General features: G+C 41.6%; 1 protein-coding gene across 4 annotated transcripts in view; it reads right to left on the bottom strand.

Annotated features, from left to right (window-relative positions):
• Positions 1-392: 392 nt before the first annotated feature.
• SFMBT1 (Scm like with four mbt domains 1) overlaps positions 393-19980 on the bottom strand; it is a 130011-nt gene continuing 110423 nt past the window's right edge. For all 4 annotated transcript variants that reach the window (XM_029917612.1, XM_029917613.1, XM_029917614.1 and 1 more), the window contains 9 exons: positions 18832-18874; positions 17249-17313; positions 11921-12060; positions 11073-11182; positions 9713-9888; positions 3992-4170; positions 3576-3821; positions 1933-2061; positions 393-1064 (listed from right to left, as the gene is read on the bottom strand). In XM_029917612.1, coding sequence (XP_029773472.1) covers positions 924-1064; positions 1933-2061; positions 3576-3821; positions 3992-4170; positions 9713-9888; positions 11073-11182; positions 11921-12060; positions 17249-17313; positions 18832-18874 — 1229 coding nt within the window. In that variant the 3' untranslated portion in view covers positions 393-923. The remainder of the gene's footprint in view (positions 1065-1932; positions 2062-3575; positions 3822-3991; positions 4171-9712; positions 9889-11072; positions 11183-11920; positions 12061-17248; positions 17314-18831; positions 18875-19980) is intronic.

Here is a 19980-nt window from a genome sequence, read left to right on the forward strand (position 1 = left end):
TAAAAGCCACTGAAGTCCTTGGGAGGACTGATGGGGAGAGAGCAACGATGGAAATGCCCATAATCTTTGAGAGACCACCTAAAACAGGGAGCCCGTGCTGGGTCCAGACGGGGAACAATGACAGCAGCATTCTCAGATCAGGTCAGGAACTGTGTAAGGGCTCACATGTGATTTTAAAGAAAGCAAACAGTGGTGGTGGTGGTTTTTTCCCCCCTCCAGCTTCTGTCATAGTTTTAGTGTTCATGTTGCTGAAAAATGGCATCATACAAAAAACCTTATACATGGCTGTAAGCTCAATCATCAACAGAGGTAGTAAACAAAGGAACTCCTAAGGATAGATTTTAAAATGGATCAAAGTGTGACTGTACATTCAAAACCCTAGAGCCACGTAATCATCCCCAAAATGAACAGTTTTAATTTAAAAAAGCTTAAAAACACAATGACAATGAAGCACTGATGTGCCTTAGGCACAGTCCCAAATCAGTGCCGACTTAAAGCTATGTCCTCTCTTTCCAAGAAAGGGAAAGCAGAGAACAAAGTTCAATCTACAGTGGGAAGGAACAGAACAAAAAGAAAACAACCATGAGGGTGCTTTCCAGCAGCCTAGATAATTCTTCGTTTTCAGGCCACACCACCGGAAATGCTTATGCTTCTTATGGGAGTCTTTTCTTCACGACCTTTATTATTTTTTTTTAAACTGCAATCTGCTGACCAACAGATGCCCACATCTCCCTGGCAGGAGAGCCACTTCCGTGCAGGGTTTGCTTCCTCAGTGTGGGTCCTCCTTCCCTGAAAGTGCAAAGAGAGCGAGCGGACCTCTGCAGGGCCCGGAGCCCAGGACCGTGTCCGTGCCACTTGCAGAGTGGGGAGAAGGGTTTGCTGCATTTGTGCTTCAAAGACACAGCTCACTTTGGTCATCCTTCTCAGTTGGCAAACTGCTCATAGAAAGCAAACTTGATCCTCTCTATGTGATGGCAGAGTTTGATGGCAGGGCCCAGTTTTAAGTCCATGCATTCTTGAACAGTAGGAAGGGTAAGGAGCAATAGGGCCTGCCCATCAATTTCCTGTTAAGGCATAAAATACAGATTATCTGTGATGTGACCATGGATGGCAGCTCCATCAAGTCAGCCTTCACTTTGGTCTGTGTCACAGTCAGAGTCCCTGGGCTTTCCTCCATAACTTTCCCCTTTAAACAAGTATCACACAGTTTCTTCTAAGTGCCCCTCACAGTCCTCCACACTAATGAGTCTTCAGAATTAATTACAAACTTTGACTAAGGATAAGAATCCATTCCACGTTTTCTGCTCTGCAGAAACAAACTAGTTTTGTAACTGGCAACTAGATGTGTCAAAAGAAGCATCTTTTTAGAGAACTCTTTCTAAAACTGAAAGAAAATATTAATTATAAACTTCAACATTTTCCTGTTCTGTAATATTCATAAAAGGCTGATGAGCTCTTCAAATATGTTCAGTTTGGAATCTCCCCAATTATCCAAACAAAACTTACTTTAATATTTGTTTAAGGTCAAAGACTATTCGTTTCAGAAAACTTGCCTCCAAACTGATCACCACTTTAGAGCCTATCACATTACAGATGTTAATTATTAAAAAAAAACAACAAGCAAATCATTCTTTTAGAAAAGAAGAGCACAATCAAGCAGGGCATGCTTGATTCTAAGCCATTTGAACACCTGGGGGTGGAAACAGAGTCTTAGGGAAAATGGCAATGCGATGATAACCTGCTTCAACTATGGAACAAATCAGATCAATAACCTTTGAGAGTTCTCTTTCTACTACCCCTAAAAGGGGAGACACATTTCTTTCCTTTTGGATAGACATATTTTTCTTCCGACTTGTAAATAAACTGCTGTTTCATCCATAGTTCTTTGCAAAAAGAGAAAAACTAATAAAAATCAAAGGTCTCTCAAATTACCTGGTCTAGAAATATTCTTGCTAACGGCGCACAGTCGGTGGACCTGATGAACCGAACAACGTCAGCCACGCTCCACTTCAGGGGGTTGCTGTCCAGACGAAGCCTTTCAGCAACTTCAATCCTTATTTCCTTCGTTCCCCATAACAAAAACAAAGCGAAAGATGTCAGAGCTATTTTATTCTAAAAAAAAAAAGTCTCTCTATATAAATTCATAACCCTTTGAGGCAAGATTCAAAGTGGTTTGAGGGCATGATTTCTCCCAGCAAAGACGGCCAAGTCCATACATGTTAGGTACTCCGAAAATGTTTGTCTTTGATAATAAGAAATATCAATGGGGAAGAATTTATCTCCAAGTTTCAGCACAAATAATTTGGACAATTTAACAGAGGAAAGTCGTTTTTAAATTTCCCATTGTTCCTTGGTCTATTTCAGCTCAGTCTCTGGCAGGGTGCTGAAGCGAATGGGATGCTACCTGGGAAGAGAGAAGGCTTAACTAATCATCAGGAGAAATCATTTACTGCTCTGTTCATGCCATACATTTATTTTTTTTTAAACTTTTTTTTAATGTTTTATTTATTTTGATACAAAGAGAGACAGAGCATGAGAGGGGGAGGGGCAGAGAGAGAAGGAGACACAGAACCGGAAGCAGGCTCCAGGCTCTGAGCTAGCTGTCAGCACAGAGCCTGACGCGGGGCTCGAACCCACAAACGTGAGATCTGACCTGAGCCAAAGTCGGAGGCTTAACCGACTGAGCCACCCAGGTGCCCCTCATGCAATACATTTAAAATACAACCCAGTTTTATTTTTTAAATATATTTATTTTACTTATTTATTTTTTTATTGAAAGAGAGAGGGACGAAGAGGGGGAGATGGAGGGAGGGAGGGAAGGAGGGAGGGGGAGGGAGGGAGAGGGGGAGAGAGAGAGAGAGAGAGAGAAAATCCCAAGCAGGCTCCACACTGTCAGTGTGTAGCCCAATGCGGGGCTCAAACTCACAAACTGTGAGATCATGACCTGAGCCAAAACCAAGAGTCAGACACTTAACCGACTGAGCCACCCAGGTGCACCTACAACCCAGTTTTAAAATACTAACTTAGGGGCGCCTGGGTGGCTCAGTCGGTTGAGCCTCCAACTTCAGCTTAGGTCGATCTCACGTTCGTGGGTTCGAGCCCCGCATCAGGCTCTGTGCTGACAGCTAGCTCAGAGCCTGGAGCCTGCTTCAGATTCTGTGTCTCCTTCTCTCTCTGCCCCTCCCCCATCATGCTCTGTCTCTCTGTATCAAAAATAAATTAAAAAACATTAAAAAAAAATACTAACTTAACTGCCATTCTTGTAGTGTGTACATTATGAAATATGCATATATGTATATGTTAAATATACCAAACAACATAGTTTAGCAAGAATAAAAAGGATAAATAACTTATTACTACAGGACCATATAGTCATAAAAAAACTAAAAAGAAAAAAAAAAAAGGCAGTTTTCCCTAGACTAAATGACAAGCTACTGCAGATAAAATAGCAATGAAACATTTTTTTTTTTAAACTTAAAACAAGCAGCCACGTAGATGGAATGCCAACATCATTAACCATCATTTCTCAGAGGGCAATTCTAGAAAAAAATGATGGTGCATTTTAAAAATGGTACCTTTGGTGAAGGAGGTTTATTCTCATCATCAGAAAATGAAAAAGTGCGAAGCTCTCTTTTCCTCCGCTGCCTGTCTGGAGGCAGCGACGTAGATAGTTCACTTTGGGTGGGAGAGGAAGAGCAGGACTTTTTTTCGGACATTTCTGACTCTTCCTGGAGCTCGTCCTGTTGCTCAGATGTACTGCCCTCACTTAAGGAATCGTCCTCCCCTTCATCTGGGTCATCCTCATCTTCACCTCCACTTCCCTAGGCGAAATGGAGAGAAAAGGCTCAGTGAAACTCAAGACAAAGCAGCTCCCGGGCCACAAAACCGCCTTCCCCTGGGCAGGGATCTGAGCTAGGCAGGCCTGCTGTGTCTGTGCCACGGAGCAGCAATCTCGGCTGCTAGACAAGACGGTGCATCACAGGTCCTGTACCTGGGGCGAGCCTGCGGGGGTATTATCAACAGATGCAGAGGAGCGTTTCTTCTTATGGACAAAAACATTTTTCCGTCTCTTCCTCCTCTTACTGGCTTTCTTCAGGGCACATGCTAAGTTACTATGCCCACCAGGTGGCCTTCCAATTCTTTTATTTTTCTTCTTTCCATAATAGTGTGCTAAATATGAAGGACAAAGAAAAAGGAGGTAACTTCATGACTTCTGTATACCTCACACCACAAGAAGTTCTACTAGTACAGCAGAGAACAGGTACAGTGTATCTGATTAAGGTTAAACTCCCTCCTGTGGAGTAATCTCATCTGTCCAGATCTTAAATGTACAGTATAATTAGTTCTAACAAACGCATAAACCTAAATTAACCCTCCCCAGATCAAGATATAGAATGTCTTCATCAAGCCAGAAAGTTCCCAGGGTCCCTTCCTAGTCAGTCCCCCTCACAGGAAGCAACCACAACTGTATTCTAATCTCCATCGGTATGGATTAGTTTTGCCTCATCTATAGAACCATTCAGTAGATACTTTTTGGACAAGGTTTCTCGCACTCAGCATGTTTTTGAGTTTCACCTTTGCTGCAGTGTGTAGAAATAGTTCACTCCCTTCTAGTGATGAACAGCATTCCATCATATAGAATATACTAGTTTATTCTCCTGTTGACAGGCATCTGGGCTGTTCCCAGGTTTTGGCTATTATTACGTGGCAGTGAACATTCCTGTACAAGACTTTTAGTGGGCATGCTTCCACTTTCCTTGAGTAAAAGTGCTGGATCATACCACAGATATATGATTAACTTGTAAAGAAACTGTCAGTTTTCTAAAAGGGTTGGATAATTTGACATCCCAACCAGCACTGTATGAGCTGCTCTATACCTCTGCCAACTTGCAGGACTGTCAAGTCTTTTTCATTTTAGTGGATTTAGCCATCCAATTTAGTGGATGGGCAATAATTTCTCATTGTAGATTAGATCTGCATCTCCCTGGACTAATGGTACTGGCGCATTTTCATGGGCTTACTGGCCATGTGGGTATCTCTTTGTGAAGTGCCTACTCAAGTCTTTTATTCATTTGTAAAATGTTTTTCTTTTTGTTTCTTTTTTATTAAGATCTAACTCACAATATAAAATCCATCATTTTATTTTATTTATTTAAAAAAAAATTTTTTTCACGCATGCAAAAGCAAAGGACTTTATTATGAGTTTAGGCTGGCCAAGCCTAAGCTCGGGCTCACAGACTTTACAGGCGGCGCAGTGGATCCATGCTGAGAGCCCCGAACAAAGGCGGGGTAGGGCTCTTATGAGTTTGGGAAGGGGGAGTGACAGGAAATTGTGACATAGGTACAGTGATCCAATTATTATTATACAATATTATTGACAGCAGGTTTAACCATTCACATTGCCTAGAGTATTTGCTACTTTTGGTGGGACCCAATCACAACATTTAGAGTACTGACCAATTACAGAGTGGGCCCAGGACCCTCACGTAAGGCGTGACTAGTCTTAGCCTCCATCTTTAGCCCTGCCCTTAGAAATGTTAAAGGTGTTAGCTGGCCTTTCCTGATTGGGCGTTACAAGGGTGGTCCCTCCTGCCTTGGGCAACGTGTGCCCTTCTGTTGTCTCATGGAGTCAGTTTCAAACCTGCATCCTTACATTCCCCCCTCTGTCTTATAACTGACCCAATCCTGGGTCAGCTATGTTACCACTGTTTTGGTTTAAGGCTACATGCTCTTAAGACCATTAACAGAATAGTTATTTACCAATTTTGGTTTTGGCTCCTCGTTCTTGTCCTCTCTTGTGGTGGCCGCGAACCACAGCTAGACTACCCTGTACAATTCCTGAACTACTGGCATAGAAGTAACATTGTTCCCCTAAAGTCTGGCCTAGCCTTTCTTGGTGTAAGGGGAATTTCTTACTCTGTAAAGGGCACAGGGAAGGAGAACTACCCAATTTTTGCCAGTCTCTATGGTTAATTTGGTAAGGGTCTCTTTTAGGGTTTCTAATATCTGGCGCTGCCTGGTTTACAAAAGTAAGAATGACAGCCAATTTGTTTCCTCATTTCTCAGGATCCTTGGGCATATAAGTGCAATGCGCCTCCATGGTTCTTTCTACATTACTAACCTTAGCCAAATTGGTGGGCCGTCTAGTGGCCACTCGAGGACCCCCCCATTAGAGTCTGGCGGTAGAGGCGTAGGCTCCCCTTACCTTTTGCCGTGTTGAAATCTCATGCCCAGATTAGAGGCAATTAATACCAGCAGAACATAATCAGGAACTTTTTGCTGCTTCCCCAGCTTTCTGGGGCAATGTTTGTCAGTCCAAGGGCAAAGAGACAGGATAGTTTATCTTATTGAACTGGTGAGTCCTCAGGCTTCTGCCGTGCTAGACCAGCCAGCTTCCAGGGTGTTTATTTACCAAGGCTTGACTGGAATGTCCTATTCGAGAGTCCTGCATAGGCTCAGAGACGACCTGACAGCTTTAAGGAACTAAGGTTGCCTTTATGGAACACGGAGCCATAAAGCCTCGTGGAAATGTTGGCTGGATACTTTGCTCACAAAGTTCCCAGAAGCCTCCCCAGGTGAGTAAAGAAGGTCACTTCCTGGCAGGTGCAGGAACCTCAGCATATGCTGTGAACCTCGGGAAGAGGAGTTTGCCCAATTTAACAGGTATTGCAGGCCTGATGGAAAGCGCTGGCTTGGCTTGGCTTCTGGCCCAGAGAGGCTACTAAAAGTTCAACCTGGAGATTCCTTATAAAAGGACCCAGCAAAGCAAGCCTTATAAAATCCTCATGAACAATCTTTATTCTTGCTGAGCTTATGTAAATAATTAGGCCAGGTTGTTAAGACTGGACTCGTTCCACCAATGTATTGGTCTCGATTTGGCTATCTCTGATAATGGAGGTTTTTTAGAGAGAAAAACTGTTTCAGCAATGCACTACTGTAAATGTAATTCTAGTTCTGAGTGTCTTTAAATATTTGTTAATGGATTTCAGGCTTGTTAGTCTGTGAGGATGATATTTAAAATGGGGGTCACGCCTTTTCAAAAGACTTAAAGGTGGAATTCACAGATATGCAACTAAACAAAAAATTCAGCCCCTTTTAAAGTTTCAGGCATCACTCTGGAATTAAGTAGGCCAGCTCAGAAGAACCCTCAATCTGGTGAGGTGATCCAGATCCAGTCGATCAGCTTAAACTGACCCTCAAAAAGATTTTGGCTCCACAGATCTCCAGCCCTGCTCCAAAATCCATCATTTTAAAGTGTACATATTCATCGCCTCTCCGCCTTTTGGCTAAGATCAAGTGTAAAGTATACACATTCAGTCATTTTCAGTACATTGTTCAGTATGTTGTGCAACAATCACCACTAATTCCAGAACACTTTTTTAAAAATTTTTAAAAAATTGAGGTAAAAGTCATATAACATACAATTAGCCTATGTTCACATGTACAGTTTGGTGGTATTTAGCATGTTCACAATGTGTACAACTAGCAGCTGTCCTGTCGCTGTCACACTTCTCTGATTCCTGAGTTGTGGGAATATTTACTGTGTTCTGGAGAGGAATTCTCTGAGAAGCTTTCAATTTTGGTGATTTTTTCCTTTATATCAGTGCATTGTATGTCCTCTCTAAGAAATCTTTGCTTACCCCAGGATCTCAAGGCTATCTTGTTTTCTTCCAGAAACTTTATCATTTTAGCTTTTTACATTAGGTCTGTGATACACCTTGAATTAGTTTTCAAATACAGTGGGGTAGGAGCCAAGGAGTTTTGTTCTTGTTTTTTTTATTTTGAAATCCAATTGTACCAGTGCCATTTGTTGAGAGAATTTCCTCTCCCTGTTATGTTTTTCATCTTGGCTGAAAATCATGTAACCACATAAATTTGGGTCTATTTGTGGGCCTTATGTTCTGTCCCATCACTGCGTGCAACTACTTAATCAATACCCCACTACTGATTACTATTCCATTATGGTAAAACTTAAGTTAGAGTAAGTTCACCAACTTTATTCTTCTTTTTCAGGATTGTTTTGGCTATTCTAGATCCTGTGCATTTTCATATAAATTTTAGAATATAAAGACAATTCCAAAAATGAACCATATATATTCTAGCTCTAAATATGTATATGTTACATATTAAAGTAATAACAAAATTGAATGTAATTTTTTAAAAAAAAGTGAATTCTAAAGTATATAAATCATATAATATCACGCAAATTTCTAACTGGGAAAAATTATAAACACTCTCTCCAAAGTCTAGGCTTACATCATTATGAAAAATAAATTTAGATGAAAAGTATAATAAAATCCACATATCTTCCATAAGCTCAAAGTGACACACATGTATTTAGAGAACAGGATACTTCACTTAGACTAATAATTGCAATATGCTAAACTTAGTGCTGAATCTGACACAATAATAAGCTAAGACAATTCCTGCCTTTAAGGAGTTTATAATCCAACAAATACAAATATAAATTACAAGGCTGGACTCTTATATGATTTTGTGATTCAAACATTGGTCAGCAAGCCCATCATCCTAAATGACCTTAGCTCAGCACCATCAACAGTGTATCGGAGCTCGCTGGAAAAGCAGACACATTTAGATCCCAGATACCCACAGACCTGATGAATCAGAACTTTCATTTTAATAAGATTCTCAGCTGATCTGCATGCATGATAAAGTGTAAGAGGCACAGGATTAGAGGTCCCTAAAAGAAATCTTCAAATTTAAGAAGGTAAAATCTTCCTCTGTATTAAGTCTCCCAAGTGATATCAGGACTTGTAAAATTTAAGGAAGGACAGAATTAGAATTTTGTCTTTGGGCAACAATGCTGTGACAAGGTTCCAAATTGGAAATTTCATCTTGTATGACTTTTTTTGGGGGGGGGGGGTTGCAGTTTCACATGGGAGAAGATAAGCAATGAGAGGGAACAGGTGTTATTTTGACAGTTCTGAGTGAGGCCTGCAGTTACCTCCTCTCCTGTTATTGATGCCTCCCAACCTCCCAGGCTTCTGTGCTGCTCCCGGCAGACATGGGGCACACTCTTGCGCCCCTGCCCAGAGCACTCTCACTCTGCGGTCTGCACAGCTGGCTCTCTTGCTTCCTTAAACTTGTCACCTGGCATGAAGCCCTCCCTAACCATCTGTGAACAGCACCCCGCCTCCTAGCCTTCTCACACCCCTACCTTGCTTGCTTAAGTTGCTTCACTTTTCTCCACGGTACCTATCTCTACTCGTTCACTTGTTTATGATCTACCTCCCACATTAAAATGAAAACTCAGTGAGGATGGGAATTTTTTTTCTTTACTGTAGCATCCCAATCCCAGTGCTGGAACAGTGGTGGCACACAGTGGACCCATAATAAGTACTTGCACACTGTGTGAATGAATTACATATCCTATTCAATGCAACAGCTAGTTTATATACATACTGTACATGAAAGTTAGCAAACTGAGGTTTGTGGGCCAAATATGGCCCATGGCCTCAAGCTAAACATGGCTTTTACATCTTTAAAAGTGTTCTTTGAAAAGTAAAAATAAAACAGAGAAGAATATGCAGCAGAGATCATATGACCAACATCCTAAAATATTCATTATCTGGCCCTTTAGAGAAACAGTTTGTATACCTCTGCTATAGGTGCACGTCTGCAAACTAAAAATTTTCCAAGAGATAAGTATGGCCAGCTGTTACAGTTAGCAAGTTTGAAGAACCTGACTCACTATATTTGGTCTTTGTAAGCACAGAGCAGTTCTCAGAACACTTGTCCAGAACCATCCGTGGGCCGAAGAGGTTAGGACAGCACTCTAGTTTGATGCAGGTTTGCCGGCAGAACTCGGTCACTCGGTCCGCTGTCTTCACTACTTCGACAGTAGCCCGGTAACTCTTTCCTTTGTATCTGCCGTGGAAGATGCCAGACATAGAGTTTACTGGGCTAGTGATTACCCAGAAAAAATCAAGTGCATGCACAGACCTGAAAAATTTCTTTGCTTTTCAGAAGAGTCTATGCCCTTTATAGTTTAAGGATTCTGAATATGAGTTTATGCATATTGGACTTAAATCAAATTTATCACCTACATAGCTATGACAGCTACTTAAAAATTTTTTAAAAATTAAAAAAAAATTTTTTTTAATGTTTTGTTTATTTTTGATTCAGAGAGTGACAGAGCATGAGAGGGGGAGGGGCAGACAGAGAAGGAGACACAGAACAGGAAGCAGGCTCCAGGCTCTGAGCTGTTAGCACAGAGCCTGATGCGGGGCTCGAACCCACGAACGTGAGATCTGACCTGAGCTGAAGCCGGAGGCTTAACCGACTGAGCCATCCAGGCGCCCCTAAAAAAAATTTAACTTTTATTTATTATTGAGAGACAGAACATGAGCAGGGGAGGGGCAGACAGAAGGGGAGATACGAGTCCAAAGCAGGCTTCAAGCTCCAAGCTGTCAGCATAGAGCCTGATGCAGGGCTCGAACCCACAAACCGCGAGATCATGACCTGAGCCAAAGTTGGACGTTTAACTGACTGAGTCACCCAGGTGCCCCCCAGCACCTCACATTGAATTTTTATAGTAGCAAATAAGGCTCTTGCTTTCTGGTTCCTCAGGTTAAGGTTTTCAAATAGGAACTTCTACACTAACTACTAAAAGCAAAGTGACTTCTAGGAAGTCTTTCTTTACCCTTGGGCAGTGATCCTCAGGGTGTGGTCATGGACCAGGTTGACCTACCAACTATCTCCCATCCACGCATGGCAAGACCAGGTCAGAAACGAGCAAATGTTTTTAAACTTTCACAGTAATTTGCAAAAGTAATTTTATGGCTCTTAAATCTAAAAACAAAAAAAATTATTCTTACATTCTATGTCTTTTAAATTTCCTATTTCTTGCAACTCATTTTTACCATATTTTAATGCAGTGCTGGCCCACAACAGGATAGAAACTTAAAAAGGAAAGCAAACCTGGTCCTTCACCACAAACAGCTGAAGAACTGTCAAAGGGAACATAACTATTCTAACATTATTCATGAAAGAAAGGATTCTGTGGCCTGTTAAAGACAAATTGAGAATAAAGGGCAGAAAAGTCTACTCACTTGGCCTTTAGGACCTCCCCGCATCCATGCCACACAGAGTCTTTGTCCAGCTGCAGCTCCCGAAGGACACGGCTGGGTTTATAGGCTGCATTGATAAGTAAAGTGAGGACCTGCACTCCGTTTTTAAAGCAGAAATATGGGTTCGGAAATGAGAAAAGCAGACCATTAGAATCTTGCTATCACCCAGAATGTCATTTAGGAGATTAATTCTAATAATATTAATTAATAAATCCCAACAAAATCATAATACTGAAGATATAACTACTGACCAAAGTTGCAAATAAGACAATAACCATGTCTTCTTAGACATCATGGTCAGGAAGAAACTGGCACCATGAGTTAAAAATTACTCTGGCATATGCTTGTAACTCCTTTGCCAGTCACGTATATACAGAAGCTTGGCCTCCCCAGACCCTGGCCTGCCACCCCATGGACTAAAAACCCCGATAGTCTTTCTAGATGTTGAGTGCAGCGTGTGGTGACCTGGCTGGAAAGCTCAGCAGGTGCAGTGGGCGAGCAGCTGTCTCATTGTCCCTGTGATCGCCACACAGCCTCTGACTCCTAGACTATGCCCCCGCTCATCCTGGCACAGCTCTCAGGTGGCCTCTGACAAAAGACCTGTCTGTCAGCAGAGGTGAACTTGCTATTGCGTGTGGAAAACTGCTTAGGTAATGTTCCCTCGTTAGAAAATGTAATGACGTGTCCAGTTCATGGAACAATCCCTACGGGCGAGCTGCTTCCAATAACCCTAGAGTTGCCACACTTATGGTGTATGGACCCTTGGGTGCACGAGTTCCTGAGGCTGCCGTGAAACCCCCAAGTTCTCTCGCTCGAGGCAAGAACCTCACCTCTCTGAGGACCAGAACACAGTTCCCAGGTCCTACACATTGAGGCAGCTCAGCGATTCTTCCTTTGTTCAGATATGGCCCTGAGAAGCAACGGTGGTTGAAGTATATCTTTGGACAGCAATATTTTCCATTGATCATAACTGGGGAATGAAGAGAAACAAATGTTTGCAACAGTAATTTTCCACTCTGTGTTTCCAAAGTTGGGTTAACTAGGGGGAAACAAGCATATCCACCATCATATAAAGTTAGAAATTACATATTCTATTTTTTTAAATGTTTTATTTATCTTTGATACAGAGGAAGACAGAGCATGAGCGGGGGAGGGGCAGAGAGAAGGAGACACAGAACAGGAAGCAGGCTCCAGGCTCTGAGCTGTCAGCACAGAGCCCGACGCGAGGCTCGAACCCACGAACGTGAGATCTGACCTGAGCCTAAGTCGGAGGCTTAACCGACCAAGCCACCCAGGCACCTCGAAATTACATATTCTAAAGCTTAGTGTTGTCTAAGTGTGCCCTTGAGATACCTTATCTTTACAAAAACTCCATTATAGAGCTCATCCGTCTGCCCAAATCAAACACCGACCTGAATTATCTGCAGATTACCTTCAGGGTTAATGCGCAACACCGGTCCAGAGCCCCACATGTCTATCAATAAAGGAAGTGAAGGACTGACTTAAGAACCCATGATGATTCTTGATGATCAGCTATTCAATAATCCATTTTGCAAGAGTTCTAGGGAGTGATAGTGGATCTTTTCCAGAACTACAGTTTGTTCCCTTCAAACCCATCAAACTAGCATGTTGGCAGTGTTCTTTCCATGAGGTGGACACCCTCCCATGTCTGGGACTCCTCAGAGGGCTGAAAGTGTACTATGAACACATCTCTAAGTTCTTTAAGTACTGTGGGGTGTAAGTGGGCCTAAAGACCCCTCTCTTCAACTATTTTTCTGTGTGAATGCTATACTTCAATCTAATGTTTTTTTATTCCCTCATCATGGTTGTCAATTCCACTAATAAATATGAGAGACTCAAAGACAATAGAGCATCTTCCTCTCCACATAAAGCAGAGAGAAGCCCTGCTGATGGACACCGTGTGGGGAAAGGGAACGCGAGCACTGCCCACTGCTGACAGGACCCCAAAGCACACAATGCTCCCCATGGAACTAAGGATGCAGCTTCGGCACAGAGGTCAGCAGGTCTGCGCCCACTTCTTCACCTGGACTATGCTACCCACATACCCCTTTTTGGGATTAAGGCCTGTTCACTCCCTGATGCTGGCGGTGTAGGCAGTGTAAGTCATCCTGGAATTACCCTCTGCCTTCCCTCTCACTAGGAGGCACCCTGTCCAAGATCCCACCCTTTGTGAGTGGGCAGGGAGCAGCAGCTCACTTCCAAAGACTGACCAAAGAGGGACTACCCCTCAATTAGGGATGACTCTGAGTAGCCACACCAGCTAAAAGGCTCCCTTGTGGGCTGGACGAAACTTCGGTTACATCAGCACTGCAACTCTACTTCTCCCTCGGCCCAATCCTGCTTCCTTTACCCTCCAGCACCCTGGAACTATTCCCAAAAAGCACTGCCCAATGAAACTCCTGCATGCAAATATCAGTCTGACTGTTTCCAAGGTAACCAGGACAATGACAAAACACAAACCAAAAAGAACATGGCTGAGGTCAGTGGGGAAATACTAATGTCTTAATCCTATAGTTTTAGTAGGCATTAGAATAGCCAGTAATATATCAAAATTAAAGTTACCTTATTTTTTTATTTACCTTACCTTTTGGTACCAAATCAAAACCACAACGAGTTATCACCTCACACCTGTTAGAATGGCTATTATCAAAAAGATAAGAAATAACAAATGTTGGGGCACTGGGCTGGCTTAGTCAGTAGAGCATGCAACTCTTGATCTTGGGGTTGTAAATTTAAGCCCCATGATGGGTGTAGAAATTACTTAAAAATAAAATCTTGAAAAAATAAAAAGAAGTAACAAGTGTTGGCAAGAGGGAGAGAAAAGAGAGCACTGTTACACTATTAGAATGTAAATTGGTACAGCCACTATGGAAAGAAGTGAGGAGGTTCCTCAAGTAGTTAAAAATAGAACTATCATATGATCCAACAGTCCCACTTCGGGTGGAATTTATCTGAAGGAAACAAACATACTAACTTGAAAGGACATCTGCACCTGCCATCACCACAGTCACGACATGGAAGCAACCTAAGTGTCCATGGACAGATGAAGGGACACAGAGTGGAATATTATCCAACCATTTGAAAAAAGGAAGTCCTGGGTGGTTCAGTCAGTTAAGCGTCCCACCCCTGATTTCGGCTCAGATCATGACTGAGCCCCATGCCAGGCTCTGCGCTGACAGTGTGGAGACTGCTTGAGATTCTCTCCCTCCTTCCCTCTCGCCCCCTTCCCTATTCCCATGCATGTATTTCTCCCTCTCTCTCAGAAAAGAAAACTTAAAAAAAAAAAGTCCTGCCATTTGTGACACTATGAACAGACCCTGAGGTCACTTCCTAAATGAACTAATTCAGAAAGAGAAAACCAAATATTACATGATGTCACTTACATGTGGGATCTAAACAACAACAACAACAAGACCACAACTCACAGATACAGAGCAAAGACAGGGAGTGGGCAAAATGGGTGAAGGTGGGCAAAAGGTACAAACCTCCCATTATAAAACATAAATAAGTCCTGGGGATGTAATGTGCAGCCTGGTGAGTGTAGTTAATAATCCCATGTCTTGTCCATTTGAATGTTGCTAAGAGAGCAAATCTTAAAAGTACTGACCACAAGAAAAACATGTCTAACTACTTGGTGTTCACTAGACTTTCTGTGGGGATCATTTTGTAATATATGTAAACATCATATCACTATGTTGCACTGCTAAAACTAATATGTCACATCTCAATAAAAAATGAGTACTTTTTAAAAATATATTTACTAATGCTATTCTGATGGGTACTCAAAAGATACCATTATGGTCAAATAAGAGTTACCCTAGCAAGCAATATAAGGATGATTCAACATTAGAGAAAAAAAAAAACTATTACTGAAATGCACCATATTAATAAGCTTAGACATAAAAATCATATGATCATCCAGGGCTAAGAAAGTTATTTTGTAAATTGTGAACACGTGTTTATGACCAAGGTTCCTAGAAAACCAGAAATAGAAGGGAACTTCTTTAGCAGTTAGAAGCCAGTCACCTATTTAATAGAGAAAGATTAAATACCTTCCCTTTAATATTATCAATAGGGGCACCTCAGTGGCTCAGTCTATTAAGCGTCCAACTTCAGTTCAGGTCATGATCTCGTGGTTCCAAGTTCAAGCCCCATATCAGGCTCTGTTCAGACAGCTCAGAGCCTAGAGCCTGCTTTGGATTCTGTGCCTCCCTCTCTCTCTCTCTGCCCCTCCCCCAAGCATGCTCTGTCTTTCTGTCTCTCTCTCAAAAATAAACATTAAAAAAATTGTTTTAAATATTATGAATAAAACAATGGTGCCAGTATCTATCACCAGGCCTGTTAAATACAGGGAAAAAATTTATAAGGAGCTATAAGGAAATAAAAGCAAGCAAGTATAGCAAACTGGTTATTATACTAAATGTAATTACATTTTTATGTGTAAGTGACATAATGAGAAGGCAGTGGGTGGAAAAGACAAAAGTGTGTATTTTGAACCAAGAAAGATCTAAGTTATATTTTTGACCCATCTATGTTCATAAAGCTGTGTGGCCTCTCTGAGCTTTGATTTCTTTTCTAAGCATTTACTAAACACCATCCAAATGCATAATCTGTGCTAGAATACACACAGCCAAGATGCTAAGCATACAACCAGCAGAGGTTGAGCCAAGAACAATTCCAGGGAGAGACCCCCTGACAACAGGCTTTGGCCTCCAGCAATGATGCCTGTTTCCTTTATCAGGCATGGCCTCTGGGACAGTCTGCTTTTCCAGTACTGTTTTGTAATTGTGCAATATATACACACAATGTGCATCACAAAAAAGATTTAAAGAACAATAAACATCCACCTCCCAACCACACAGCTTAAGAAAGCGCACTGCCTGAAAAGCCTCTGGTTCTTTCTCTAAACCCAGGGATGAGAAGACTGACCTCCAGAGACCTTGGCACCCAAGTGATCAGTAGAGAATAGTCATAAATGGACAGAAATATCATCCTAGAGATAGTTATTAAGCTAGACACACCTCGGACAATTATAAGTCTTTAAAATCATGATTAAAAGAACCCTTGGGGCACCTGGGTGTCTCAGTAACCCTAAGTGTTCAACTTTGGCTCAGATCATGATCTCAAGGTTCGTGAATTTGAGCCCTGTGTTGGGCTCTGTACTGACAGCTCAGAGCCTGGAACCTGCTTCAGATACTGTGTCTCCCTCTCTTTCTGCCCCTCCCCTGCTCACACTCTTTCTCTCAAAAATAAAAATATATAAGAAAAGAAATAAAATAAAATAGAGAACCGTCTATGGGGGCTCCTTGGTGGCTCAGTTGGTTAAGTGTCTGACTTTGGCTCAGGTCACTATCTCATGGATTGTGAGTTCATCATGCTCTGCACTGACAGTGCAGAGCCTGCCTGTGATTCCCTCTCTCTGACCCTCTTCTACTCTCTCAAAATAAATAAATAAACTTAAAAAAAAAAAAAGACCCCTTTCTGAAGCTACATTCTGGGGGCACCTAGCTGGCTCAGTCAGTAAAGCACGTAACTCTTGATCACAGGGTTGTGAGTTCAAGCACCAGGCTGGTGTAGCAATTACTTAAAAATAAGGTCTTGGCAGCGCCTGGGTAGCTCAGTCCAGTAAGTGCCGACTCTTGATTTCGACTCAGGTCATGATCTCACGGTGGTGAGATTGAGCCCTGAGTTGGGCTCAGTGTGGAACATGGAGCCTGCTTGGCATTCTCTCTCTGCCCCTCTCCCGCTCGTACTTGCTCTCTCTCTCTCAAAATAAATAAACTTAATGGGGCACCTGGGTGGCTCAGTTGGTTAAGCGGCCAACTTCGGCTCAGGTTATGATTTCACAGTCCATGGGTTCAAGCCCCGTGTCAGGCTCTGTGCTGACAGCTCAGAGCCTGGAGCCTGTTTCAGATTCTGTGTCTCCCTCTGTCTCTGCCCCTCCCCTGCTCACACTCTGTCTCTCTCTCAAAATAAAATAAAGACATTAAAAAAAATTTTTTTTAAGAAATAAATTAATTAAAATCTTTAAAAAAAAGTATGAAGCTACATCCTATAAATCAAATGAACTGTTTAAGATACAGCCCATTAAAAGAAACCAGAGGTCCTCTCTTCCAGAAGACTGCATACACTTCTACCTGAGTCTGTGGAATTCAGCTCCTGATTCTTCAGGCCCTCATGGACAGTCCTGGAGGATGGTATTCTGGGTCAAGATAACACAAGAAAATAGTGAGATGATCCTTATGGTCAGTAAAGTTTGAGAGTTAGTTTCTTTCAAATCGAAGAAGAAAGCAAACACAGCAGATGGCAAAATGTATAACAGAAGGTGCTTCCCTGCTCAGAATTTTTTTTAACAATTGTTTTTAAAACTATGTACATGGTTTAATGAGCCAACAGTCTGTAGACAGTGCTGTAATACTTCATATTTAAATCAACTTTCTTTCATTCATGTGAACAACAAATTATAGAATTCCTTCTGGGATTCTCAAACCATAAGTAAATTGTTCTTTTTTTTTTTTTTCAATAGTCAAAGGACAAAAACATTCCTTGTAAGGGTCTGTTTTCTTCTTTCATCAGGTTCAAAATTAAAGACAAATTATGTTTTAAAAATCAGAGAACTATTCTATATGCACCAATCAATGAAAAAAACTAATTTATCTTTTTGGGAATACTTCCAGACTAAAACTCTGGATCTGTCTTGACACCTAAGTCAAGGAGAAGGCCGAGGCCAGATTTTTGACACTGCTATCTCACTTCTCTGCCTGGGACTAAAGTCTGTGGCCTTTCTCTGCATGTTTGCTGTCTGTTTTTATTACACACACAGCCACAGAAACAGCCGTAACTTACAGAGAATCTGCTATAGCCTGAATTGTGTCCCCTTAAAATTCATCTGGTGTGTCCCTTAGGCCCACTGTGACTATGTCGGAAGACAGAGCTCCTACGAGGTAAATAAAGGCAGGACTCTGATCGAGGAGGGCTGGCTCTCCCTTCCAGCTGGTGCTGCCATGTGAGGACACATGGGAAGCTGGCAGTCTGCAGGGAGAGCCAAGCCAGGACCAGAATCGGGCTGGCACTTTGATCTTGGACTTCCCAGCCTACAGAACTGGGAGAAAATAAATTTCCATTGTTTGAGCCACCCAGTCCATGGTACTGTGTTACGGCAGCTTGAGCAAACTAATACAGACTTGAAAACCCAGTATCTGGAAACACGCATGTACGTGTATTCTTAAGACACCACTAATTAATGCCTCCCAAAAGCTGTGTAAGAAGGTATGCTACAAAGCGTTTCCCAATGGGACACAAAGGCACCCTGAGTGCACCTTTTCTTACAGAGCTGCTGCCTTCCACCCCAAGGTTTTGTTCACTGTGACAAATCATATCCTAATTTATAATTTTTGCTCTTCCTTAATAAATAATAGCACAGAGATTCTATTTCCTCTCTTATTCAAATGTCTTCAGGCTTTAAAAGCCAAAGAAGACCCAAATGGGGGAACATCTTGAGAAGGCATTTTACCCTTTTGTATATAATGCCAGTATAGAAAACGCATATGCTATAAGGAAGAGTATGTAACCTAACAAAAGCTGAATTAAAGAATTATGCTTCCACCTGAGAAAATAACACATGAGATATACTCTCTGAAATACAGATTCCATTTTCTAGATATTCTAACTTTCAAATGTCAATTATTTAAACATACTGTTATACTATTCTATTACTTACTGTTTTTCTGGTTGAACCACTGCAATTTTCCTCTGTTTGTGTACTGTAAGAATAAAAAAAACTATAAACATCAAGAAAAATAAACCGACAAAATGATAAGTTTATATATGTATTAAGCTAACATTAGCATACTTAAAAACCCGGTCATGCGTTTATTTAACTAGTATTATTAATTAAGTGCTGATATGTCTGAATATCTAGACTGAGGCACATTTTCTGGGTAGGAGGAGTCTTTATACAAAGACCAAAAATCATATTTTCAAGGTTCCCAAGTCAGTTGATTCCTATGAATATTTTCTACACAAGAAAAGATATTCAAAAGAAAAACTGACTCTGGCAAGGATGCCAAGACCACTCAATGGGGCGAGTACAGTCGTTCCAACAGTGCTGGGAAAACTGACTACCCTCATTAATGAAGTTGGACTCTTACCTTACACCATATACAAAAATTAACTCAAAATGGATCAAAGACCTAAACATAAAGGCTAAAACTATAAAACTCTTAGAAAAAAACATAGGGTAAATCTTCATTACATCATATTTGGCAATGATTTCTTAGATATGACACCAAAAGCACAGGCAACAAAAGAAAAAATAAATTGGACTACATCAAGATTTAACACTTTTATGCATTCTGCAAAGGAAACAATCAAGAAAACTAATAGGCAACCGACAGAATGGGACAAGATAGTTGCAAATGACATATCAGATAAAGGGCTAGTATCCAAACTTTACAAAAAACTCACCAAACTCCACATCCAAAAAACAAATAACCCAGTGAAGAAATGGGCAGAAGACATAAAGAGACACTTCTCCAAAGAGGACATCCAGATGGCCTACAGGCACATGAAATGATGCTCAGCATCACTCATCATCAGGGAAACACAAATCAAAACCACACTGAGATACCACCTCACACCAGTCAGAGTGGCTAAAATGAACAATCAAGAGACTATAGGTGCTGGCGAGGGTGTGGAGAGACGGGCACCCTCCTACACTGCTGGTGGGAATGTAAACTGGTGCAGCCTCTCTGAAAAACAGTGTGGTGGTTCCTCAAAAATCTACCAATAGAACTCCCCTAGGACCCAGCAATAGCACTGCTAGGGATTTACCCAGGGGATACAGAAGTGCTGATGCATAGGGGCACAT

This window comes from Suricata suricatta, chromosome 12 (genome assembly GCF_006229205.1).
Source record: "Suricata suricatta isolate VVHF042 chromosome 12, meerkat_22Aug2017_6uvM2_HiC, whole genome shotgun sequence".
NCBI lineage: Eukaryota > Metazoa > Chordata > Mammalia > Carnivora > Herpestidae > Suricata > Suricata suricatta.